Genomic DNA, 27,818 nt, shown 5'->3' with positions numbered 1-27,818 from the left:
TTCTGCACACACATTAAATGATTTGCCTTTGTCCCTTTTCTTTCCCCATGCAATTTGCTACTAGAAGCTATAATTTTTCAAATATAAAGCTCAAATTTGTCTGATTCAATCACTCATGTTTTACAAGAAAGAATGGCTCCTAGTAAGTAAGCTTTCAAATGTAGAGTGACTAGCTGAATCATTTGTGATACAGAAAGTCTGTTAGTTTATTGTCTTGTTTTATCACTGTATCCCCATCATCACTTATGAGTGATTTTCTTGGGGTTCTTACTGTGTCTTAACAAAAATGTGTGAAATAAGACATTGTTGTCTCTATGCACAACAAGATAAAGCCATTACTGTATCCCAGATTACAAGGGATCATCTAACTAAGTGGTGACAAAGTCAGTGGAGGAGCTGGCCAAGAAGCATGGAAGTGAGGGGCTGGCAATGGCTCCCCCATCCTGGGGGAGGGAGGCAGCGCTGCTGTCACCCAGTGGGGAATGGGCACTGCAGAGATGAAGTATGACACCCAGACATGTGTACAACCAGTATGTGCCACAGTTGGGTCTGTGCATGTGTATATGGATGCATGTGTGGGTGGTACCACTGCAATACATCAGGACTGCTGTGAAGCTTTTGGAGGATTAGTTCAATATGTATGGTACCTGATATCTGCATAGTTTTGCCAGCAGTGAGCAAATGGATGAGGGGGTCAGTTGTGGAGCTGATGACTGTCAGGTTCAGGGGCAAAAAATACCCAAGAAAAGAGTAGGAATATAAAATGTATCTATTTACTCTAACCAAAGTCCTCACCATTGAAATAAACATAAGGATTACTACATTTCTTGGTTAACTGCATCAAAAGAAAATCCATACTATCTGCAAAGACTACTTTTAACAAGATATTGTAGGAAGAGTGTCTTAATTTGAAAACGAACAACTTAGAAGGTGTAGTAATGAAACTACAAATAAGTGAATACTCATATGAAAAAAAAATCCATTTATGTTTGACAAACTGCTTTGCCATAATATGCAGAACACTGATAGATCTCCGCAGTGACATTACTGTAGGGCTGTGATCATATTACAGAACACAACTGAGGAAATAAAACATTCAAAACTCTAACTATACAAAATGATTTACAAATTCAATGTATTTTTCATAATCTGCAATAATATACAATGCAAAATATGTCTATATAATTTTAAAAAACATTTTAAAAACCTATCAGTAAACTGTAGTTTACAGGAAATTGCCATATCATCACGGACTAATTACGTTTATATAATTTAAAATTGTTTTAAAATATTCCAGTAATTATTCTATCATAACATTTTTGGACTAGAGATCATGGATAGTACATACAATTATATTCTGTGTAAGTCTGGGACTGATTTCATATCTCCACAATAAAATCACCTTTCAGCTTTGAATTATGAAATGTAACCACCAATTTAAGCTGGTAGTGTTACATAAAATCACTACCGATAAATGTATTTTAAAAGACCATAATGTATACAGTATTCATTTGTTAGGGATTTTCAAGGGAATGCATTTATTAAAGGTTTACTATTTTGACACCATATGTTCAACACAGCAATTTCTGCAAATGCAAGAACACTATATTTTTTTATAGCATTCCACAAATTTGTCCTCATAGCTAATAGATAATACAACAGTGTCTCAACCCAGATTCTATCATTTTTATGTACAAGGTAAGTCAGGTGGAGATATACTAGGACTAAGCTGAATAACACTGAACATTAGAGATACAGGATCATTCATTACTGTGGTTTGTGCCAAAGACTGTTCAGTTAAGACTAATCAACTAAAATGGCATTTCAGAGGGAAGACTTACTGTGCCATCCCATTTTAATGTAACTCTATGAAGTCACCATATCTCACAGAAAAAAAGTTATTTATTCATGTTTTTCTTTCACTTTCTTGGTGTTCATTTTATCCTTTTCATGGTTATTGGGATACAGTGCCTATCCTGTTAAGCAATGGTTGTGATGCAGGGACCATTTCATAGATAGGTTGCTGTCTATTGCATGACACATGGAGTCACTCACACACGCACCTCTCATACACCCATAGAATTGCCAGTCATCTAATGGTATGAATTTGGGATGTGCAAGAGAAATGAAGCACCCACCAAAACCACATGGCAGGGGTGGGGGTGGGGTCATAAGGAGGACATGCAAACTCTGCAGAGAAAGAAAGCAGATGCAAGAACCATGAGGCAGCATTGCTAGACACTGCATTACTATAGCTGACTATCCTGCCTCAATGGATTCAGATGAATTAGACAGTGATGGCTCAAAAGTATTTCCTGCTATTAATTTTAGTATATGAATGTCCCTTGAAACATTTATGAGCACACTGCCCTAACAGATATATAAAGCTCTTTGGAACACATGAGGAAAACTGAATATGTGCCCAGCTTGACAGTAATACTGTATATCTCAGCTAATCTTCACCTTTGCCTCAGAGCTGCCTCCTTGCTTTATGTGCTCATTTTTTACTTTGGCTAGAATTTGTTTTCTGTGGCGTACCTAAAATATGGATGTATGACACATTTATGTAGGGATATGGATGTATGACACATTTATGTAGGGATATGGATGTATGACACATTTATGTAGGTATATGGATGTATGACACATTTATGTAGGTATGAGTGATCTGCTTCATGGGAAAGCAGAACTAGTTTGCGTGGTGCTTCATACCCAAAACACACTATAGTCTTCTTGTATTTCTTTGCAGTCATAACTTTTTATTTTAGTTCTCTCATTCACATTATCTGGTCATGCAACAAAGATATATGCGATGATACATTCATAAACTTAATGAATGACGTTTGCCATGCAAGAAAGAAAGCTTAAAAATTCAAATTATGACAGAATTTGCTTTCTCTATTCATTTCACAGAATACTTCAGAACACTTCAGCATCCTCAGCTGCACACATCACTTTTTAATTGTTAAACTTCACCTCATCTGAAGTACATGATACTGTTTTAATGCAGTACAGTTGTGAATGCAGGGTGCAGAATATAACATGCAATTTTCTAAGAAACTGGATCAACATTCATAACAAGGATCTTGTCATCTGGGAGTTGTTTTAAATGGAACTTAGCTTGAGATCAAAACTCAAAAGGTTAAAACAGTCCATGAATGATAGAGAAATACTAGTTATTTTGCTAAACAGTATCTGTTATTTATTTATGTATTTTTTTAAGTAAACAAGCAGTTTACCTCCGACCAGATATGCAGTCAACATACCAACAAGGTTTACTATTTTCTGTTTGGTGGAATATACAGGTAACTGTCAGAAGAACAAAGATGCATTATGTCGAATGCATCTTTGTCGAACTGTAAATGATGAAAACCCAAAATGACGAAGCGGCTTTTAAGTGAATTCTTTCCCTGGGAAAGAAGTCGCTTGGCCGCTTTTGTCACTTTGCTGTTTTCAGCACTGTAGTGCGATCTTGGAGTTGGTATATTTAAGTAGGGGGGTGTGGGGGGGTGAATCCCCACACTTAAAATAGTGTTTAGTGTTTTTTTTTTTTTTTTTTTGGCGACAGCAAATTTTTTCCCAGGGAAAAAATTCGCTGTTCTGGCTATTCGCTCTTTTTTCTTTTCATTCTTTTGTGGTCGATATAACAGCGTTCGCTCTTTTGAGCATTCATTGTTATAACATAGACCCGATTATACATTCATATTATGTTTGGAGACAGGCATGGTGAAATTCTGTCTAAATGCAATCTCCCAGCACAACATGGGTGTATACTCCACCAACCAGAATGCAGAAAGCAGTATCTGTAGCTGCATATCTGGTAAGCTAATTAATTTTATTTAAAATAATGCCGAATGAATAAGTGGAACACATAGTAGAGAATGAATTGATCCCTAACACCATGTATTTGTACTTTAAAACGTTGTACACATTTCTTGTTAATGCTGTAGTTTGGTACAGCCTAAGTAATGATTGTCACAAGTTGCAGTAACTGTATTTGTGATATTATTACCTGGGGTGCAGCAAGCAAATTATGTCAGCATCACTGTGTTATAACAGGGGCCAAATGCAATAAACAAAAGTAATACATTATGTAGGTCTCTCTTGTAAGTTAGTTGCTATGCTTAACATTGTGAAAATATGCCATCTTTTCTGTGCAGATTAATTAAACCAGTCTCCATTAGCAATTTAATTATGAAATAAATGTAGTCCAGCCTCTTTTACACCACAGATCTGTAATGATGGACTAACCTTCATTGTCAGAAAAGTCCTGCACTGATTCAGGTGTAGAACAGCTGCTTTCTGTGTTTGCACTATGATTTGATGGTTGGTGACTTGTTTTCCGGTGTCTACAGTCTCTTGTGACAACCTAATTGAATAAATAAACAATATACAGGTATGAACTGTTAGCTGAGGTAGAAAATATATTTCAGATCACAGATTCCACTGATTTATTTAATATAATTTTATTTTTCTTTTTAACAGAAGAATACCGATCTCCACATACATTTTTTGAGTTCAGACTAGAGTTAGAGAGTAACCATACATATTAGTTTAAGAACAAGCAAGTTGTTTAGCAACATAAATGCATACATTCTTTAACCTTTTACACAGTTGCATGTATTAAGCAATTTACATATGGTTGTGACTCAACAGGTAGAATACATATCTGGTAGAAGGTTTTTAGGGTGCCAAAAATAGAGAATGTACAGATGAACGAATGCTTATTTCTGTGAATCACATATGGTTGCATGTAATTTTATAGTGAGGGTAAGCAGCGATATTCAGTAAAATTAATGTCTGAATGAAAAAACAAATGTGTCTGGCATACAAGGCATGCTCTAACTCAATACTAATGAATTGACTGCACATCAACAAGTGCAATGACATCAAAATACTTGGTCTAGGGATCTAAATCACTTCTGCAACATCAACAGAACAGTTTGGAGAGACATGTGTATCTTGCAGAGACTACCATTGCTCTGGAAGAGGCTCCCCATCCACAGTAATCAAGGCTCATCCCTGTCCGTATTCAAGTACAACTTGGATCTATGGATGGGAAACAGAAAATTTACTTCAGGACCACCTCTTGTAGTACTAATGGACAGAGAGAGCTCCTGCATGCTTTATCCTATGCGTGGGTCCCCTCAAACTGTAGCTACTTGTTATTAAGGGTAGCATATAATTATTGAACACAGGATAGGTAAGGCCAATCTCTAACCAAATGGAATAGGTTAATTTGAGCACAAAAAAAAAGAGAAACTGTGTAGGCTTAAAATGCACCACCAGGGCAGATAGCCTAGTGCTTACCTATGAACCTATAGAAAGTGGTGGTTCTGAAGATTAGAAGACTGTGTAACAGTAATTGGTGTAAATATGCAAGTGTTCACAGGTTAGGCTTAAATTAAGGGATAAGTAAGGGGATAGATTCAGTGTTGTGCATGTTTTATGTTGTGTGTGTTCTGTGTCCTTTTGACTTGTACAGTGGTAAAGCCACCCCACCCATTTGCTAAGCCTAATTGTAACCCTAACCCTACCACTGCCCCTAACCCTAACTCTATATATTATATTAATAAAAACACTTTATTTACTTTTATATATATATAGACACATATACCTACATGTATAAGGCACCACACGCACACACACACACACACACACACACACACACACACACACACACACACACACACACACACACACACACACACACACACACACACACAGAGCTTTCATAAGATAGGCATTTAGTGTAGGTAAGCTATGAAGAGAAGAGGTTCGGGAGTACACAGTAAAGATCGTAAGTCAGAATGGAAGGTGAATCAGGAGGCAGTATGTTGGGAGAGGAAAGAAGACCCACAGTAGAGAAATGTGTTGGTCACTACTTGGGGCAACATGGCAGTGACACGTGTAATAAATGTAGTAGGAATATATGCTCTTCAAGAAGCATTTGTGATTACAGTTTTATTAGAATTTCTGCTGTAGTATATTAGTACAGTGACAGAAGACAGCAGAACATAATCCAATGCATTACTGCCTTGTTGTAAAAAAACCTTCAGTAGAACAATAAATATTGCATATAAAGAGATTACGTCTTACATAATTTTTGTACCATAAAGAAAAACATCAGTTGTGTGCTCCTATGGAATCAATGACCCAAAACATATTTTGTCATCCACATCTGGATCCTACTCATTATGTGCCTAGAAGGCACTACTGATTGCATGCACATTGGTGGGATTCATAGAGGTGTGCATCAAGGAGCAATACTATAGGTGGCCCACATAGATACACATCTCTGAATCATGTGCTGTGCTATGTAATGCTGCCCCACAGAACTGCATGCATTCTTCGGTCTGATGGATGAGCACAGACATCACATGCCTCATGCTGAACACTTAGTGCATGGCTCACACCACCAAGTATGAGTATTGCAGTGCACAGAATAAGCAATTCATGGACATTAGTGCTGCCTTGATTAGAATTTCTGCTGCTCAAAGTAGAGTGTGTAACGCAATATAAAACACCTCTGCCATTTTATATAAGACTGATTTGAAACATACAAATGGAGCTTATTGGAATTGTTGCAAAAGTGCAGTGGATGTTGACCACTAGTGTGAGAAGGAAGTAGAATTGGGCTGGTGATGCCTGTGATACCCTTCGAGGAAAGGAATGATCAGTGCATAGCTGTTTATGTAATGGAGACATATACAAACATGGGCCACTCATGGGTTTTCCACTCTAGATATGGCACCAGTAGTGCTGGTAATACTGTGTATGCACAAACGCACACATGCACGTGCGCACACACACACACACACACACATGAAGGCATCTAGATGTACATATATACAGACACTCACTCACATTTGAGTATGCCTTTGGGGAGGATGCAATGGCCACAGGATACTGCATGGGATACCATGGCATATAGGTAGGGGAACACCATGGCGCTAAACATCTGAAGGATTGCAATACTATATATAGGGAGGTAGACATTGAAAAATGATAACTGTATGTGATATTCATTGACTGCATTGTGGGGGAGGCTGTGTATAATAAAACATGCATTGTGTAGCTGTGCACATACACCCATTAAATAATATATTTTGTTTGTAGGTGGACAAATATGGATATGGCTACCTAGGGAAGGCAGTACCTGGAGAAGTTCACAAACCAGGAGAATGATGTGTGGCTATAGACCTTGTGAATGTATAACATGTGCCTACTGGCCAAAGGTGGTAAAGACCAACAGGTCAACAGCTAGATATGGCAGGCCATGGTGCCAGATGTGAATGCCTTTAAAGACCATAATAAGTGTTTACAAAAACTGTAAACGAAGGCTGCAGATATATGCTGTACAAAGCAGGAAGCTCAGGACATTGCAGTGGATGGGACCACCATGGAATTTGACCACCATCATTAAAGTGTCTGACAGAGATTAAAGAGTTTTTGGTGTCCTTCTGTGAGAAAGTTGTGCAGTCCCTCATATGAGGTGGTGGCTTGGCTGGAGGTGAAGTCCTGGCACCTACGACTCATGTGTCAGTAGGCAAATTACCTGGTTAGCATTGACCGTAATACTATGGTATGACATACACGTGCATAAAGTGCAAAGGATATGGCTTTTGGTGACCTACACCTCCATCTTCTGGGCACTTCTGACATGCAACTACAACATTCTACCTAACAAGGGGTGTCTTCCAGAGTACTGAGGAATGCTGGTTTACATATGTCTCACTGTGCATGTCAGAGAGGGTAGTAGAACTCTTCCCTACTATCATGTTGAGAGCTGTAATTACAATTCCTATGAAAAAAAAATAACAGTGAAGTTAAGGAGAACATTGAATTTACTGTTCCCTTTAGTTTGTGCAGAAAGGTACATCCCCCCTGCACCCCTAATATGGAAGCCGCAACCTGCACTCCCTCAATATATACACTAACTCCTGGATTGCAATATCATGTAGAAAAGGTAAGACAGATATCCTGGGCCTAATGTACACAAGTCCCCATTTTTGTACTTCAGTGGCACTATTTTGTGGCTTGCACTTACAAGTTTTGGAATTTAAAACTGTTACTGCAGTTCATATGATACAGTGGTTATGGTGTATGCCTTTCAACCACAAGATACAAGGTTTGATTCTCACCACTGGATAGAGCTTTACTATGAATCTATATGTTCATAGGTGTATACTAGGTTAACGATCACTAAGTCCCTTATAAGCCTAGCCATACAACCTAAATGTGACCCACAAATTTGATTTATATCAAGGGTGATTTACTGCCTCTGTTCATCACAGGTGAATTTCCAGTTACTCATCCACTGGTTCAATTTGTGCTTAAATAGGGATAGGGAGGAACTATTCTTCATATGGATGGGGACCCTGTTCCAGACAATGGGAATTCTCTGAGAAACATCTGTCTCCCCAACATGTCCTGTTTATGCCACAAGTAAAATTTAGGTCTTTTTATCTAGTAGTTCTAATGCTGTTTATTTTGCAGATGTGCAAAAGGTTCATCAAAACAGGATCCAGGGATGTCTTGTATGCCAAGCAAAGATCACCTCTCAGAAGTCTGTATGATACTGAGTGAAGAGACAGGGATTTGAGGTGATCAGCATAGGCCATTGTATTTACTCCCTGTATTCATACATCACAGGTCTGTGGGCTTACACTGCTGTAATATTTTTCATTCATTCACAGGTTCCACTGGCACAGAGTCCAGCACAATGGGACAACAGAGGGCTGATGCCAGCAGGGCTACTGTGGTTGACAGTGATTGTAACTCACAAGTATTATGGTCTTATGACACAGTGGCACTGTTTATGACATTGCAAGTGGAGGCAACACCCACATCTACAAGTACAGAGGTCAATGTGAAGCTTGATTCTGAACACATTGCTTTATCAGATCATGGCAAATCACCTTAAGCTAAGTCACAAATGGGCTCCTCCTCCTATATTTTCCTCAGGGGCCTTATAGAAATGGTCAGGTCTTTCATGAGCTGGTGCCTGTGAATCTGGGATTCTTGGAAGTTGATGCAAAGGCATCTAGGAAAGCAGGTAGTACTGGAGGGCAGCTGCAGGTGCAGGGGCCTCCACTTGAAGTACGTCATAGTATCTCTTTTGTTCCTCTTAAATTTGTAAAGTATCCCACTTAAAGAATTCTCTCATCTTATTAACTGTTTCCCCAAAGGAGAGTTCTTCCATTGGTGAATCTCCCCCACTGGACTCTTCCTCAGGAGATGCATATTCCAAGGGGGAAAGGAATCTGAGTGGATTAAGCTAAAGAGTCTTCCTCTAAGGAAGACCCCCTCTGAATCAGAGTCATGTGCTGTAAGGGGGGAGAAAGACTCCTGGGAATCTAACAGCAGCACAGGAGAAGAGGAGAAGACAGGGCCAGAAATAGGACAGGCCGAGGTCGTAGGGCTAAGGGCAATCAAAGCCTTAATAAGACCTTGTGAGAAAACCTCCCAGTTTAATGTAGGAGTACTAGGAACTGTGGAATGCTTGCTTTTTGTTTCTTTTTGGCAGGTTTTTCTAGGGCAGGAGGAAGGGCAGACAAAGGCCTAATAGCTGGAGCTTCCTTTTGCAAGGGGAGTGGAACAGATCCTGAGACCTTCTAAACAAGTAGCCGTGGTTCCCCCAAATCATCTGAATTGGACATCTGCATAGCCTCGGATGTACTTGGATCCCCACTCCTAGCAGCTTCCACTGTGGTTGCCGCGAGAGACAGAGCCTACCACCAGGCTTTCATCAACCTCAAGGAGTACATCGGAGTGAGAAGGCACAGCTGAAGAAGAATTAGCCCTAGCTTTGCCTACCTTCCTCTTCAAGAACGGCTTGGAGGAACTTGCAGAACCCTCCATTGATTCCGTAGCCAAAGTCTTAAGCCTTTGGTTTTCTAGATATAGGTTTAAGGCAGACAGATGAATAAGTAAAGTTTTAGGGATGAAGCCCTGACAAATAGAAAAGGAGCGATGGTCGTGTGTAGGCCCTACGCAAAACAAACAGACCTCATGACTATCCTTATATGGAATTTGTCTTCCATACCAGCACTTGCCCTTTCTGGATGATGTGAACAACAACAAAAGGCAGAAGCAATGAAATATATCCCCAACCGGGTGCTTATCTGAAGCTGAAGAACAAAATGCAATTACCAATGGCAGACAGAACATACGAGTCAACCTTTCAAAATGGTGGTGAAAAAGTTCTGAGGATTGTACATATGGAGTCCCTTTTATGGCCGACATTGTAGGAGCCTACTTTCAACGTCCCATGTATGGGCAGTAGCTTGAAGCTTTTGTATACAAGCTGGACGCTGGGTCAAATAGCAGAATACTACCCATATGTAAAGAATACTGCAACACTGAACAGAAGGCACCATCTGACATGTGCACTGCCTCTGATATGTGCTTATCAACATAGGTTAGAGAAGGAGGGTACTCTGTCACTGCCCTGACCCCTGTACTGTCCATGATATGCTTGTGGCACTCATATTCAACCGGCAGATATACAGGTGAATGATCCAGTTGCAGAATGCTGTCACATGCATCACTGTGAAGCTAGTAATTGCCCTTTGCAGAACTGTAGAGGCATATACCAGCTACACAATGACCCAGAGGCTAGGCACTGTAAAGAGCTTGTACTACTGAAGTCAATGGTGATGAATACTTCCACCACTGAGGCACTCATGTGATACATTATGACTGCCATCCAGTCTGCCCCTGCTGGTCATGCAGTCCATAACCACTGGAAGGTCCAGACACAAGGTAGACATGTACAAAGCTTGCCACATTAGTGGATACAGACTGTTGTAATTGCATCATCAGTGTCTCATGCTGGAACATGGACTTCCATCCCTGGTCATGGGCACATATATTTTTTGGGCTCTACCCATTAGTACCTTCTTAAAGTCTCCCAGAAAAGTCCTGCAGTTCAGTGACATCCCTGCCATGGGATGGATCCAGCCCTAAAACAACTTTCTGGTATATTGTACCCTGACAATGGTCATGCAGTGGTATGTCAAACCCCTGGAAGATTTCATCCCTGACACCTAACAATTACCCAGGACTATAAAGCTACTCTGTTCACTGCCCCTGACCCTACTCCCAATTGTACTGTTGCAGTCACCTGTTACTGTATCCCTGCCCCCCATGCAAGTGATGATGTCTGTGCACGGCTTACCCACTATCCTCTGTGGGTTTGTTGATGTCTGATGTACAGTGTAGCCTGACCGTGCACTGCTCTACACAGCCTGAGTGTTACAGCATGCATCATATTATTCTGTGTTGTCTATGTTGTAGCACACAGGTGTGGATCATATGCTTCCACTTTACCAGTTGCTGCAATATACTGCACCGGTTGCTACCCAGCTGTGGCTTCATTTCCCCATTGTATTCTCCTGTATCTCCTGCCTGATCTGCTGCTGCAAATGCCTCACTTATTGCAAGTTCTAGCATGATGTTGTCCATCTGCCCTGCCTGTTTTCACAGGACCATGTTGTGTAGAATGATGCACATTACAAAGCTTGTTGTATATCTCTGGACTGTATTGTAGTGGTCCGACAGATGAGTCTAAACAGTGGAATACATCATTCAGGAATTCAGAGATTCTTTCCACAATGCTTCTTGTTGCTGCATAAATCACTTGTATAGCATTTTTGCTACTGGCTGTGGGTTGTGACTGGGGTCATCATCAATTCCTTGAAGACATATTAAGCATCATCTGTAAGACACAAAACACAATACTATACTTGGCTTGCTTGCAATGTGCATGCTACTTGCATGTATAGTCCACTCTTTTCTTTCTGCTATGTGCATGCATTTAGCAATCACCTGATCATGCAGAAAGTCTCCTAAAAGAACTATTGGAGCAGGATGGATATGTGGCAAATGTGTAAACCATATGAACTGCCCAGTTGAAACATGGATATATTACAGATAATGAACTGGATACTATAGACTTTCTGGCATCTTGGAGATTAGTAGCCCCTCCTATTTATGTATTTCTATCTCTCTGGGCCAGGTGGGGTCCATAATAGAAACCTGGGTGCAAACTGAAATGCTGAGGACTTCCAGGAAGTGTGCAGACTCAGAGAATGCATGCATGTTGCTTGCTCTCTCCTTTGGTATCATTAGGAACCACATGTTGTAGTATGTTGTCAAGGAACTGGCTAAGTATTCATGAGACAGAGGCCTGTAATATACCTAGTGTGTCTCTGTAGGTCACTGAAGATCCCTGTAGCTAGGATGGTCAATTCTACACATACCTTTGTGACAGGAATAATCATATAATCAACACGACCCCATTATAGAGCCCCCACCAACTGATATTTTTTCCTGCTGCTCTCACTCCTACCTGGCTCTTTCCACTCCATTTGCCCTGCGGGCTCACTCCAGTCCCCTACCCTGCCCCCAAATTCCACACACCCCTAGTGCTTGTACTTTTATCCCCACCCAAACCTCTCCCCCACCACACCCAGACTGCAGCTAACCACTCCCATCCACACCCTGCCTACGACTAGACACTCCCATCCCCAAACACATGCCTACCCCACACACTCCATACACTATGGCTACCCCCTCCACATACACATTAATACTAACCAGCCTTCTTATCTCCTTCTACTGTCTAACCTTCCTTACTAGTCTCCCTAACACACACCAATCTCTAAACCCCAAAGCCACCATCCCTGACCTCCCTTATACAGCCACAGCTTATAGTCTAATCTCACCTGAACTATATTGCTCTAAACCAAGCCATTATTTCAAACCATCCATACTCTCTACTCCCCCCACCACCCCTTTCATACCATCATCTCAAAAAAAAGCTCCCCCTCAACAACCCTTCTTTCCTATTCCCCATTCATCACCTCTAACACCTCTTCCTCAACTCCCTCTCTCAATCAGGTGACATCCACCCTAACCCTGGACCCTCCTCAGCCAGCCACCTAAGCAACAGCCCCACCAAACCCCACAAACCCAAAACCATCCGGCTAACCACCTTCAATGCACAAAGCCTCAGAAACAAAATCCCCAACCTGCATGCCTGGATTGCTCACAACCAACCTGATATTACAGCCATCTCTGAGACATGGGTTAAACCTTCCATCTCTGACAATGAAATCCTTCCTTCTGGCTACAAAATCCTTCACAATGATAGAACCTGGAAAAAAGGTGGTGGTGTGGCTATTATCTACCCATCCACCCACACTCTAACTCCATACATCAACCCCATCCCTACCTTCTCCAATGCCAAAATATCAATAGGGTATTTAATAACTTAGCTTAATAGCTTAATAACTGCAAATCTTTATGCATCTGCTCTATCTCTATCCATCCAGGCAATAATACCAAAACATTATAAGACTTACTATCCTGGTTTAACTCCAATATAATACTCAAAACCTATATCCTTGATGATGTAAACATCAACTGGGCAGCCATTAACTCTAACACCCCATCCCAATCTCTACAACTTCACCCAACTCATAAACCTTCCAACCAGGCCCAACAACGATGGAACCTCTGGTACCATCACAGACTGGATACTCACTACCCACCCCTACCTTGCCTTTCAAGCCAGTCTTCTACCCAATCCTCTCAATGACCACCTACCTGCCTTCATTGACAGCATATCTCCCACCCCCCTAAAACATCACCAATATATCCTAACCCACAACTTATCCTCCTTCAACCCACACAAACTCTCAGAATGCCTGAAGCACATAGACTGGTCACCCCTAAAGACTCTCCCACTTGACAATGCATTATCCTATTTTAACAGTACATTCCTAACCATCCTAAATCAACAGGCCCCTCCAAGATCCAAAAGAATCAAATCAAATCCCTGCCCCTGGCTATCTCATGAAACTAGAAACATCATGTATCAGCATAACAAAAAATGGAAACAATACCAAAAACAAAACACAACCAACTCCCTCCTAGAATTTAAACAGCTACTTAACTTAGCCAAAAAACTGATAACCAAAGACCACAAAAACTACTACAATAACCTCCAATCCATTCACTCATCCAATCCAAAAAGGTTTTGGAGCTCCGTGTCCTCCATCGTTCACCCAGGCAATAAAAGCAACCCATGCCCAGTCCCTACTCTTTCAGATCTTCAAACTGCCACTAATTTCAACCATTTCTTCATTGATTGCATTGCAAAACTATCATCCTCCTTCCCTGACCACTCCTCCTGCCCCCCCAACAGCAAGCCTCCCCCTTCCCCCCCTTTACCCTCAAACCTATCCCCACAAACACAATAAAAAGACTTGTCCTCAAGCTAAAACCCTGTCATAATGCACCAGATAATCTACCACTCTCCTTCCTCAAACAATCCACTGAAACCATTGCTTACCCTGTATCTATTCTAATAAAGAGATCTATACAGGAATCATACGTCCCTACCATCTGGCGCCAAGCATATATCATTCCTCTTCATAAAGGCGATAAAAACATAGACGCAACCAACTTCAGACCTATAGCCATACTCTCCCCCCTCTCAAAAATACTTGAAAAAAACATCCATGCATAAATCATGTAACATCTAAACCTAAACAAAGGAAGGAATCTACCTCTCCTTTCCTACCCACACCCACTGGAGTCCCTCAAGGTTCTGTTCTTGGTCCTCTGCTCTTTAACATATTTATCAACAATTTCCACCTCTCCATCCCTGATGCCTCCATCATCCAATATGCAATGACTCCACCATCATCTCCTCTGCCACCTACCCCACTGAACTACTAATAAAAACCCAGCTTGCTTTCTCCAAAACCGAATCCTGGATGAAAGCCAATCACCTTGCCCTAAATGCCTACGAAACAAAACTAATGATCATTACCTATACTAGAAATTCCACTTTAGACAGAAATCTGTTCTGCATCACAAGCTGCAATAAAACTACACTAGAAGTAGTCCCCTCAACCAAACTGCTAGGAACCATTATTGATGAAAGCCTAAAGTGTGACTCCCACATATACTCTGCCATAAAAAAAAACTCATCAGAAGATTGGTCTCCTATATAGACACAATCGCTACCTCAGCCCCTCCACCCAGCAAACACTTGTAACTACCGTCCTGCTCCCATCCCTCATGTTTGGTACTCCACTATTTACCAATCTCCAACTAGGCCTGCTCTCCAAACTAGAAGCCTGCTACCACAAAATTAGCAAATTCGCTACTAACTCCAAAAGTTCATCCCATCACTGCCACTCACTACTCAGTCTCAAATGGCTAGAACTCCCCAACTACCTTAGATATTCGCAACTCACCACTACTCACAAGCTCATCTTCAGACCTTCTGACTGTCCATCTCTAGCCACAGCACTAACACCCTACACTCCCCCCCACTCCCTAAGATCAGAGAACCAAAATCTGCTTCAGGTACACAAACCCTCTCATCCCCTAGGCCAACTACTACTATCCTGCAAAATAGCCAAACTTTAGAACTCTCTCCCCTCTCACCTACACAACATACCTAACCATAATAACTTCAAAAGCCACCTCTTCATATATCTATCCTCCAATGGGAATGTCCTTCTCATGCTCCTACCTAAATTACTTCCTCAACCGACTGTCTTCCTACCCCCCTTCTTTGTTCTCTTACACAAATATCTAATTGAGCTTTGTCTTTGTCAACCAGTTTAACCTAATGCATTGATTTAAATACTGTACATTAAGTAATGTAATGTAATGTAATTTAATCTTACATATATGTAAATATAATGTAATGTATGTTCTTGTGGAGCTTTTCTCCCCGGGCCTCCAGTGAAAATGGGCCAACTCGACCCAGTGGACTATCCCAGTCAAAAATGCAAATAAATAAATATGACGCATGACCCTTTGGTTCCATGCTTGCAGCACACAGTCTAACAAGGTCTTGTAAGTGTGTCTCTTTTCACCGTGAAGTCATTATCTGCTGATTCCATCATTTTCAATGGAACAGGCAGCCATGGTATATAATATTGACAATAGTGGCTTTGATGATGGCTACCAACACATGTTGTTGAGCTATTGCTGCTGCTATGCCTATTATGGTTCCTGTCATATACTCCCTAAAACAACACATTCAAAACAGCTGGGCACAGATGCATAACTTAGCCATTTTATCTGTATCTGAATCACTTCACCTTCTGTATTTGCTTACTTCCTGTTGGCCATTTGCAAGTGGTTTCTCATTTAAATGTCATTTTGCACTCATTTACATGCAGTGCATATCACACAGTTTCAACCATTATGCTTTCACAACCTAATGCTAAAAGTCTCCCACTCTCACAATCGCCATGATGACTCACTTTACTCCCACAAAGTTGCCAAATTATGGAACACTCTTCCACAACCCATTACACAAACCCCTCACCACCACAAGTTCAAACAACTCCTAAAGAACTACCTAGCCAAACACTGGCTCTGCTCCTACTATTCACCAGGATAACTGCCTCTCTTTACCCTAACTTATCCTCTACTTTATCCTCTTACTTTACCCCCTCCATCTCTAAACTTTGAGGACTCATAACATCTTCTACACAGTTTCTTTGTTGGACACAGATTCATTGAATCTACCCCATACTGTACACATACTTCTAATGGTAATTTAGCTCCCTGTCATTATTTCAGTGTTTATATACATGCTTGCTGGCTCTGAATTTATATTGCATTTTGTCACTGTATTTTCATATGTTATATGTCCATAATGGACTGTCCGTCAATTTTAGACTCTGTTTACTTGTGTACACTGTTGTTTGTACTCTCATCTGACTACATTATTAAACATTATCATTATTATAAGTTTTTGCTCGTGGAGCTTTTCTCCCCAGGCCTCCGCTGAAAAAGGGCTTCTGGCCCAGTCGGACACTACTCGGTTAACAAATAAAATAAATAAATAAATGAATAAAAACTGGATCATCCACACCCTGTGCACAGCTGTTACCACTATGTGTAGTATCACATAGGAAGTTAAACCCAAAATATTCACAGGTACCTCTATTAAAATTAACAAATATTCCAGGGGGTTGGACTTGATTCACTGAAATGCATGTTTTTCTGCTGTGTTTCTGGACTCTGTGTATTAATGATCTAGATTAAAGATCAGCAGCAGACCAGCTCTTCGTATTTTTTGACTGTCTTCCTGTACTTAAGAGACCTGTCCTGCTGCTTACTTCATATGCAGTGCATGAGTGTACAGACTGTTAGGTAGACGTATATATGTGGTTTCAGAGCCAGACCTTTAAATAAACAAGGATGACAGAAAAGCACAGCATTTGTTGTCATAGACTGTGCAGCAGAGATTTGTGCATCCCTTTTAAGAGCCTGCTCCCATAGTTACATAAAGCGGTGCACATATCTTGTATGGTCACTTGATTCTCTTGAGTTTCTTTATCTTGATTTTGTGCTCAGCTGTCGCGGCTAGCTGACTCTTCTTATTACGGAGTGAGTATGTTAACGTGTGTAATCTTATATGAACAGAACATAAATAAAATTGCACCACCCATAAATTCACTGTATTAAAAAGTTACAGCAATGCTTACATATCTCAGTGTCTCTGATAATAAAACATGTACTTCATGTTATTGTAGTCCTCCTGTCCTGTCTCTATTAACATTGCTATACTGGGGTGCTAAGGAGAATACATCAGCAGTAAACTACCTGCATAATTCTACAGATCAGGTTGGTCACTAATACATAAGTAACCACTAATGACTACCATGGTATCATTTTGTGCACTTAAAAGAAAGGAATTATTGTGATGACACTGACTTCTTTCTTCTGTCCACAAACCAGACTGCTCTGTTTACCCCCGTTAATTCCATTCCATAACTTTCCTTGCACTGAAGACAGTTTTACTTTTGCAAAACTGAAATGCAGACTGTCTAAACATCACTGAGCATGTTTTTAATGAGGCCTTTTGCTTCAATATGTCTTACTCTGTAATACAAATTAGTGTTATAACTTGGCCATTAATTATGATTTTGTACCATACTTTCAGTATACCTTCAACTAGACACTGTCAAACTGTTGAAATGGAACTGTGCAAATTTTGCCTCAAAAGATGGCTCTTACAGATGCTATACAAAATCACCTTCTTGATAGGACTCCAACTTTCGTCACATTTTAATAGAATATGCATGTAAGGACAGGACATTTTTATATTTTTTGTTAAAAATAATGAAACCCACTAGTGCTAAAAAACTTATTTAACTTTAGGAACACTTCCTTGTAACCTTTTTCTTATTCTTTTTCTGCCCACGTGCCTTCCACCTATCTGCTCCCTTCCTCACTAGCTTATGGCTTATGTGTTTCTCCCACACCACTGCCATTTGTTTTAGCATCACATTGTATACATGTGTTTTTGTGTGTGTGTGTTTTTGTGCGTGTGTGTGTGTGTGTGTGGGGGGGGGGGTGAGTCCTGTCTTCACTGCACATTTATTTTGTGGCAACTATACTGATCATGACAAACAGTGCTGAGGAGGCAAGAGCTTTTGAATGAAAGGGAATTAACCAGGCAGCCACAGTGGATATTTTCTGAATGATTTAACCCTACAACCCTCCACAGCCATGACATACACACCACCAAGATGGAACACACAATACAGGCCCATTAATGCCTGTAAATTTCCAGTCATGTGATTAAGTCTAGCTATAGGATAACAAGCCTATCTGGTGTGCCAAGGCATACACTGAGGACTTTCAAGTTACTACATGTTCCCTGGTCTTAGCTGGTAGTCACTGCAGTAACACATGGGGTTATCTCCCCTGAGACAGGTAAATTTGCTTTCACTGCTCATTTGCACATTCCCTTCCTGGCTTCTCCAGTGCATGATTTCTTAGTCAGTTCTAGGTCATCTGGGTCATATTCTGGGCTTTATCCCTTCACATCACAGAGCTGGCTACAGTTTCTTGTAACTTTGGCAAGATTCTTGTTTACACTCAAGCTACACTCCATTATTTCCTTAGATTGCCTAACGTGTGTCAAAACATTTTTTTCAGATTTAGAATTGAATCATTTCTGAAACATTGTTTCCAGATCTAGGGCAGCTATTTTGTTTGCACTTGAACAGATTTAATTTACAGCATGAAAAATCATCTGGTCAACAGTGGAACAGTGTTTAGCGCCTCTGCTCATAAGGAAGGATAAGAAGAATATGTTGAATGTATAGCTTCAAAATATAGAAAATTAAAAACATATACATCTATTTTACCATTTACTGCTTATCGAATCTGACAAATACTTTAAATACACGTCTGGCTCCCGTTACATGGAACTAATTACTCATGTACTTATAACATCCCTATCTATACATCAACATCTTTACATACACACACACACACACACACACACACACACACACACACACACACACACACACACACACACACACACACACACACACACACACACACACACACACACACACACACACACAAAATGTATGTTTAAAGTCACTTAGTTTCATGCAATGCCAACAATTAAGAATTTTAAGAAACCATGTTTTAGCCACCTACAACCCTCATTACTTTATTATTCTCATTCTGAGATCATACTGACTCAGAGAAAAAGTGATAATTTAAAATGCATACATAAAAGTGTGATTATTTAAAATATATAAAACAAGGTATCACTTCTTTTTCGAAAGGTTGCAACCTTGGAGACATAGTAGTAAGAAACTGAGCCTACACATCTGTACAATAATTAGGCAGCTAATATGTACAACAAAACAAAGCATTTTGTACATTTGCTTTAGCAAACAAAAAGCAAGAATTCAAATAATGAACAGCTGAAGGTAACCTAACCTGATGCCATTATTACTTTGCAATAAATGGGACTATGTTATACTTTTGCCAGGGTATGTATAAGTGGACATTTTATACAGTACATAGCATGCTCCCCTCTGCCACAGACGTGCCCAGGGCATTATTCTGCAATCAGTTCAGCAGCAGCACCCATCACATTAACAACAGTGATACAGGCATTGTGCCATGCCCAGTCTTGAATTATTTGCTAGTATTAGGACACAATATAGTTTAGTAGCAACCCACCCTAACAAATATGTAAGACAGAGGCCCAGCACATGCCCGCAGTGCCTCCACTAGCTTCAGGTGATGAGCGAGCTCCCCTCACTACTATTATGACCAGAGACGTCTATATTGTGGCACTGCACCAAACTGCAGCCAGGCTGAGGTAAGTTTCTTGGGCATGCTCAGTTGCACTTGGCAGCAGCTTTTGTGGCACTGTTTCTAAACATGTTAGCCTGGTGTACTCAGGTCATGTCATGCAATCACAAGAGGCAAAACAGACAAACACATGAACTCACACACAGAAACACACACGCACTCACACCCAGAAACACACACACACACACACACACACACACACACACACACACACACACACACACACACACACACACACACACACACGTTTTCGTGCCTGTACGTATGAAGGCCCTCCATACATGGCTTAAACTGTTGCAACTGCTTTTCTAAGAAAGCTCAATGAAATAAATTACTAGATGCCAAAGAGTAAAGATGGAAGTGTATAATACAGCTCAGATAGTGCACTGCTTCCACAGATACATATTGTGCCTGATGCCTATTGTAGTATCAGACACCATACTACAGCTCAGATCTATGCTACTTGGGTGTTAAGACATCTGTCTGCACATTCTATACAGGTATAACACCACTGATAATCCAATAGTAAGATAAGAACTCTACTGTATGCTATGTATAAGTTATCTGTTAATGGGGAGGAAAAGCCCCCTACAATTATTTTCATTACTTTGCTGTTCCTGTATATTTTGGTGTCAGGAAATGCTGTCAGAGTTAAGTACATATTATAACTCCACTATGCCAAGCATGTCTTCTTTGTAATTCCACTCTAAGTTTACACTACTGTGACTTGGCACACTTAAAACAGACCCAAGCTGTACGTCTTACCTTTGGTTCCAGATCTCGATTTCTCCTGTAAGCAGTTCTGGTAAACTGGACTGTGGGGCAATGCTGTCTTTGCAGAGTCTGAATCACACAATCCTTTTCAAACTGCGCAATATCCGACAGGCAGTTCCAGGGCTTTGTACTGCAAATAAAACAGCTGTTTACTATATTAAGTAATAATCTGTGTTTATGATCTCTAGAGTACAAATATGAAATCCTCATTGTTGATCATTCAGGTTTCATAAATATATTGATTAGTTTTCAGTATGTTGTTATGAACTGTTGAAAGTGTTGATTATATAATTTCAGTAGTAAAGAGTTTATGATTCATAAAAGAAGTTTAGTGTCTGAAATTATCTATTCCATAAGTAATTATTTTTCACTGACATTAGCACAGTCCAAGAAAGAAAAAAAATAAGGAGGGGAAGAGTACATGGCCTGGCACTGTGTTTGGGTAATACTTTTTCTTTGTTATTTTCTTCCCAATGCCTGCTATCAGGCCTTCAGTCACATGGCCTCTTTGGGCAAAAGCAAATCATTATAGCCATCATCTAGTCAGCCAACAGGGTTGTTTTGGCCCTATTCTCCATTAGCTTGAAAACCCTAATGTCCAGAGAATTCCACAATGCTGTCTTGAAGAATCATGCACTCTTCTGCACAAGAGTCACTATATGGCTACTGGGCTGATATACAGGTTGTAAGGCACATACATTCCAGCCTGTCTGCTACCGGCTACTTCATTCACCTTTACTTCTGTAAGTAATGCAGTGAGTCAAACTGCCTCCCTTCTCTCTCAGAATATACAAGCCAGTGTTGGTGAGTCACTCCTCAGAAAACCATTATCTACTGGATTACATCCCCTCTAATGGGCCTGCTCTTTAACAAAGAGTTTACATAGCACAAGATTCCTTCCTTGACTAGCTGACTGGCTGGCTAAGCTGCTCTTGTCAACTCGGCAGAGATGAATAATTCACACTTGAGCAAGATTTATTAGTTCTCAGAGCAGAAGTTGAAGGGAAAAAAAAGAAAAGTACTAGAAATGGAAAAAATGACATATATAATCCTCAACCCTGGTTTAGAAACACCATACTCAACAAATCATTATTAACCACTAAGCCAAACTAAAAGTGGCAAATAAAAAAGACAGCTCTGCTAGGGCATCCTACCACATATATGTGGCAAACTTACCAGGACAGAACAATATTCATTACCAGAACACTTCACAGATCTGGCTAAGAATACAATGAAATGCAACAACCATTAATATATAATTACATTGAAGCTCTTTTATTGCATAATAGGTCCAAAAATGGATCTAGAAACACCTTTTGAAACATACTACATTCATATTACATCTGTGCCTCAAGAATGCTTTAGGACTAAAACTTACAGAAGTACGTGAGAGTACCACAAACATTTTTTTTTTCAGAAGAATAGTGGAGGGAGCTAATACTGTGAATACTTTTAAAGGATCTAGTTATATACTGCTATAGTGAACACCTGACTTCTACTATAATTTATTTGTAATCCATGTATGCCTTTACAGAAAGCTTTTATTCTTTGAGTAGGATAGCAAATTTAAATCCATGTGCTTGGTGGGAGATCTAGCAAACATCACTTGGATGACTTCCTTACTGCAGCCTTGGAACCACAGTTTTGCATGAAGTACTACCTAATGATCATGTACATAATGGAACAGGTAGCTGCATCACAGACATCTACTACGGACATACCTTAAAAGAAGGCTGTAGGTGTTACAGTGCCTCTCAAGGAATAGACTGTATTGATGTCCTAAACAATGTTAACCAATTGAAAAAGAAACCATTGTGGCAAGCAATCTGATATGAAATGGTTTGTCTGCCTATAGAAGACATCAACCTGTTCTGAGAAAGTAGTTAATCAGACTTCCTAAAGTATTTAGAAAAAGCTACCTCTTAGGATTAATGAGATACAAGACTTACTTAGATTCAGTAGATGATAGCAAAATGAAAGGAGTTTAAAATTCTGATTCAGCACAATATTTGACATGGCCTCAGAAGGAGGAGTTAAAAGACAAGGTTACCCCAGTCTTAAGGGAATCTGCATAATGTTTAGAGCACATAATAGTCTACAACTCTAAAATTCGTGTGGGTGAGATAATTACAAAAAAAGAGCTGAACAGCATCTTCTGTATTACTAAACTGCCTGAATAAGGAAGGTCAAAGACAGGCTTCTTCATTCTTTCCATGACAGAATTAAAATCCCTGAATAAGAGAACTGCTTTCTTATGCAATGTTTGAGATTTGAGAAGATGAACCCCCTACTAAAATATATCAACTATAATCCAGGGATCTAAGTAAAAGTTAAGGCAAGGGCAAACTGTTGATGTAAAACAACAGCACTTAAAATAAGTGTAGGAATGACTCAGGGCAAACAAATAAGATGATTAATCAAACACATTGTTAAGTAGGAGTCAATCATTCTTGTTACATCAAAACAATTGTCTCTTCAATTTAAACAAATAATACTTCCTATTGGTGGCCTTCCTAGTTTCTTGCAGGACTCTAACTACATGCATAGAAAAGAGATCCCTAACAAGGACCAAAATCTCAGCCTTTAGCCTATTAGACAAATAAAGTACAGAAAGGTGTTGCAACATTCCATAGTGATATTTCAGTTAAGGACATAGTCATAGTAAGGGAAAAAGAGAAACTGAACTGTGCAGTTTAACAGCAGGAAGAATCTGACATTGAGGGGGCACTTAGTATTAATACAACAGTTTCCTCCTTTCTTTTCTTCAACATGACCTTTGACGCAGAGGAAGTGGTTGAATACGCAAAGAATATATACTTGCAGCTGTCTCAACATAGGGTTTTGATGTCTCACTCATCCAGAACTTTGAAAGCTAAGTGCTGCACAATGGATGCAAACAGATCAACCTCTGACATCTCACAGCTGGAGGAGAGGCAGCTGAAGACATCCAGACTGAGCTTCCATTTGTGGTCTAGGCGTACAGAGGGGATTAACTAGTTTTTCAACATATTGCTTTCTTCTGGTAGACAAATAGCCACTAAAGGGAGGTTCGAGGATAAACCCCATTCTCATATCTACAAGAATGTATGTCTTTGTACTGTCTTAAATGTTTATGAATCATATTACTGGTTCATTTCTGGGTATCCCCAGAAGAACACATGAACAGGCACAGTTTATATGGTCTTGATATATAGAGACAGAAGGAACAGTTTAGGTGTATGTGTAGCTCTGCCTGTGAAGAAATCTGACCCCATATACAAATCATATCTCCTGGTGTGATCTCTAGTCCATGCCTAATGCATCCATTATTAGACTTGAGCAACAGGAGAATTCATATGGGTGTACATCAACTACCAGGGCATCTCCTTTAACACGCAGAGACCGGGGGGGGGGGGTGGTTGCTTGAAGACTACTCTTTATCTAGTCCCAGAAACTCTGGAAATAATGCTGAAACATTCTCATATGAAACCTGGTACTCTGCAACATTATGATGATGGCTGACATGTTGAATAAAATGGTGAGCAAAAGACTGCCTGAACTGATATGCAGACAAAAATCTTCTCATTTATCTAAAAAAATCTCTATTGAACAGCATTCAGTATAGCCCACAAAAACACTTTTTGTTGTAAGGAGAATATCTAATGGTCTCATGGATGATATATGGATGAGGAAGTTACCCACTAATTCTGCATCTTCATCAAGGCCTCAAGGATCGAGTAACATACTTGAAAACTAATCTTGGTGCTGATACCAGTTTGAAAGAAAGCATCACAGCCCTGAATTTACGATTTCAGTCCCAGAATCTGGGAAAACTCCTGTACAGTTGGAACACAATGATTTAAAAATACATTAAGTTCAGAGTGACCAACATACCTCTTAATTGCCTAGATTTTCACAGAATGTCCAGATTTTTACCTCTGATTTTTGGTCTGTTCCTCATACAATTTGTGGTTTTCTGGCAAATCCCAAAGGATTGAAGTTACTAAATAATGACAAATAATGACATTCATTTCAGTTTCAGACTTCATTTCTTTCAGAAAATGTATAATAATGAAAAAGCAGTCATTCTAGCAACTTTCTAAGTTTAGAGGTGCAATATTATAAATAGGTTCATATTTTTTGAACCTTTATCCTCCCATTATTTCAGGCTTTGTCCAGATTTCTTATGAGAAGCTGAGAGGTATGGTGACTACCCATGCCTTCTGAGGCACTAATAAGGTCATGCATGGTTACAATATTTTCCAAACAAAGATAATGGTGCCACCTGGATTCAGTCTTTATAAAATTTAATGTATAAAACACAATGTCACAATAAAAACAAGACAGATTAAGTGCTTTCATCCACTTAAAACTGGACTTCTTCAGAATCTAAATAGAGTTACTTCCATATAAATTTATAGCACAGTGTCTTAATTAATCTATTAGAAAACACTTAAGCTCTTAAAGAAACAGTACTTTAAAACCATTACTGTTAAAAAACATTGCTAAGCAAAAACAATAAAATATAAATTACATTCTGAAATTCTGAAACTCATTATAAATAACTTTCTACAAACACACTTTATGTTTGAACAGCTGTTGATTTTAAAATAGGTTGAAGGGAAATGTGATCATTTATTCCAGGTGGATAAAGAAGTCTGCAAATCTAACTGCCACCTTACTCCTTTATCTTCACGTTTTACTCAATAATCACCACCCCTTAGGTATATATTAACCTGATCTAATATGCCAAACCAAAACTTTGGGAAACTGGGACAGCTCTTAGACTGTAAAGTGCGTTCATCTCATTCTTTTTCTCTGTAGCATAAAAGTGCTCGTAAATTCTCTTTCTTAATGCTTTATCTGTTTTGCCCACATAAAAAGCTGGGCATTTAGCTAAATATACAACTCTACAGGTTTATTTTGTTTAAACATTTCCCCCTCAAATATTATGAAGTTATAATCCAGAACTATAGCCTTTAGACCATAAAGGAGGGTTGTCTTCTGTTTACCAAAATCAAAGTAAGTGCATTGAAAAACTTTCTAAATTTATTTATTTATTTTATTTATTTTACTTTTGTTGACCGGGCTAGTCCAACTGGATACATGTCCATTTTCAGTGGAGGCCCAGGATCATGGTAAGTTAAACCAATACAATGATGAAGTTACAACAAGTAAATCAAGTAAATACAAATACAATGTTGTTGTTAGGACAAGTAAATACAGGTAAATACACTGACGCTTACAGGCCCAAATAAAGGAAACAAGAATGAAAATTATGTCTTGAAGAGGTACAGAATTAAACAGCTAGACAAACAAGCAAAATAGTGGCCTCTTGGGTTTATGGGTTAGGTGGAGGCTGAGAGAAGCCTTGGACAGGCAGGGATGATAGCACTTAGTCTGGATTGGAGCAGGGGCATAACCATTGAGATTTCAGGTGTGCTCTGAGGTGTTTTTTAAACTGGTACTGAGATGACATGAGTCTTAGGTTGTTTGGAAGGGCATTCCAGGATTTGCCAATAGAATTGGCATATAGTGCTTCACCACCAGAATTGTTGGCTTTAATGGTCAGTACTTGTAGGCTATTGGAAGACCTAAGGGACTTAAGGTTGGAGTACGGGGTGAGTATTTTGTTCAATGCGGGGGGTTTGTCTGGATGATTGATAATTTTAAACTAAAACTACACCACAGGGATTTCCCTGGGTCTTAAAGGTAACCAGGTTAAATGGCAGCTTCCTTAGTTTTAATTAGAAGGAACCTGTATTTTTAGGAGTTATTCTGCCTGGTTCAAGTGGTAGACTGCTAGGTATTTAGGCTAAACAGTAGGAAAAGGGTAGTTATTTATTTACCCTGAGTTGCTTTTTTGGAGTACTTTTAGTTAGGTTGTAGGTTGTATGTGCATTCACACTGGTGGGGTCTTGTGGGGTCCTGTGCCGAATCTGTCTTTGGGGCTACCTAAGGTGGAGATAACAGACAGATAGCTTCTTTAGTGTTAAGTAGTTTGGTGCAGTAGTATACAGATAAACATTGCAGTCAGTTGGTACAGCACAAAATATCAAAGCACAAAATATTAATTTCAGCATGAATCAGTGATCTACAGCAATATGTTACAGCTTGTAAAAGTGTGCAGTGGTTTTAATTCTATTAATCAGGTAAAGCAGTTGTTGCCTTTTTAACAAAGTGAACCACTAAATTATTATTCAGAAATAGCGTATACTACGAGATAAACTCATACGCCTAAAGTAGGAACATCTAAAACAAAATGAACCCATTAAATTAATTTAGTAATTAAACATGCAGAAACCCATACTCTATAGGATTGACAAATTAACCAAAATGTGCTCCAGAAAAGAGCAGCGGCTCCAAGGCATGAGACACACACTGAGCAGAATTGCTAGGCTTAAGGCAGAACAGCAGATCAAGATTTAACTTTCTAGTTGCAAGCACGGGTTCATTGAAAGTGAAATCACATAATATAGAAAAGAGTCACTGAGTTCAAAATGATTACACTAGAATGTGATCGCTCTTCAGGTACAAACACTGGATAGGAACTAATAGCATAAGCCAAGACTAGCGTATACTTCTTAGGAAGACAGTTGATCCTTCACAGATTACATTAATGTATCACATACAGCAAAAACCAAGACTAGCATTAACTTCTTATGAATGCAGTTGAACCTCCACAGTTTTCGTTAGTGCACCACATACCCTAGATCAGGAAAGCGGGACCTTGCAGGCGGATATATCTGTCCCTGGACTTTCACAAGGAGAGCAGTATGGACTCACCACAGGGATTTCCTGGGTCTTAAAGGTAACCAGGTTAAATGGCAGCTTCCTTAGTTTTAATTAGAAGGAACCTGTATTTTTTAGGAGTTATTCTGCCTGGTTCA

General features: G+C 39.6%; 1 protein-coding gene across 10 annotated transcripts in view; it reads right to left on the bottom strand.

Annotated features, from left to right (window-relative positions):
* The window catches only part of OSBPL5 (oxysterol binding protein like 5), a 1,550,034-nt gene that overhangs the window by 31,618 nt on the left and 1,490,598 nt on the right, over positions 1-27,818 (bottom strand). For all 10 annotated transcript variants that reach the window (XM_044059004.1, XM_044058998.1, XM_044059002.1 and 7 more), the window contains 2 exons: positions 20,941-21,079; positions 4,252-4,369 (listed from right to left, as the gene is read on the bottom strand). In XM_044059004.1, coding sequence (XP_043914939.1) covers positions 4,252-4,369; positions 20,941-21,079 — 257 coding nt within the window. The remainder of the gene's footprint in view (positions 1-4,251; positions 4,370-20,940; positions 21,080-27,818) is intronic.

The sequence above is a fragment of the Protopterus annectens genome, chromosome 17.part0, assembly GCF_019279795.1.
Source record: "Protopterus annectens isolate FY-2018-M chromosome 17.part0, PAN1.0, whole genome shotgun sequence".
In the NCBI taxonomy this organism is placed as follows: Eukaryota; Metazoa; Chordata; order Ceratodontiformes; family Protopteridae; genus Protopterus; species Protopterus annectens.
The sequence above is the reverse complement of the archived record's forward strand: the minus strand, read 5'-3'. Positions and strand labels throughout refer to the sequence as shown.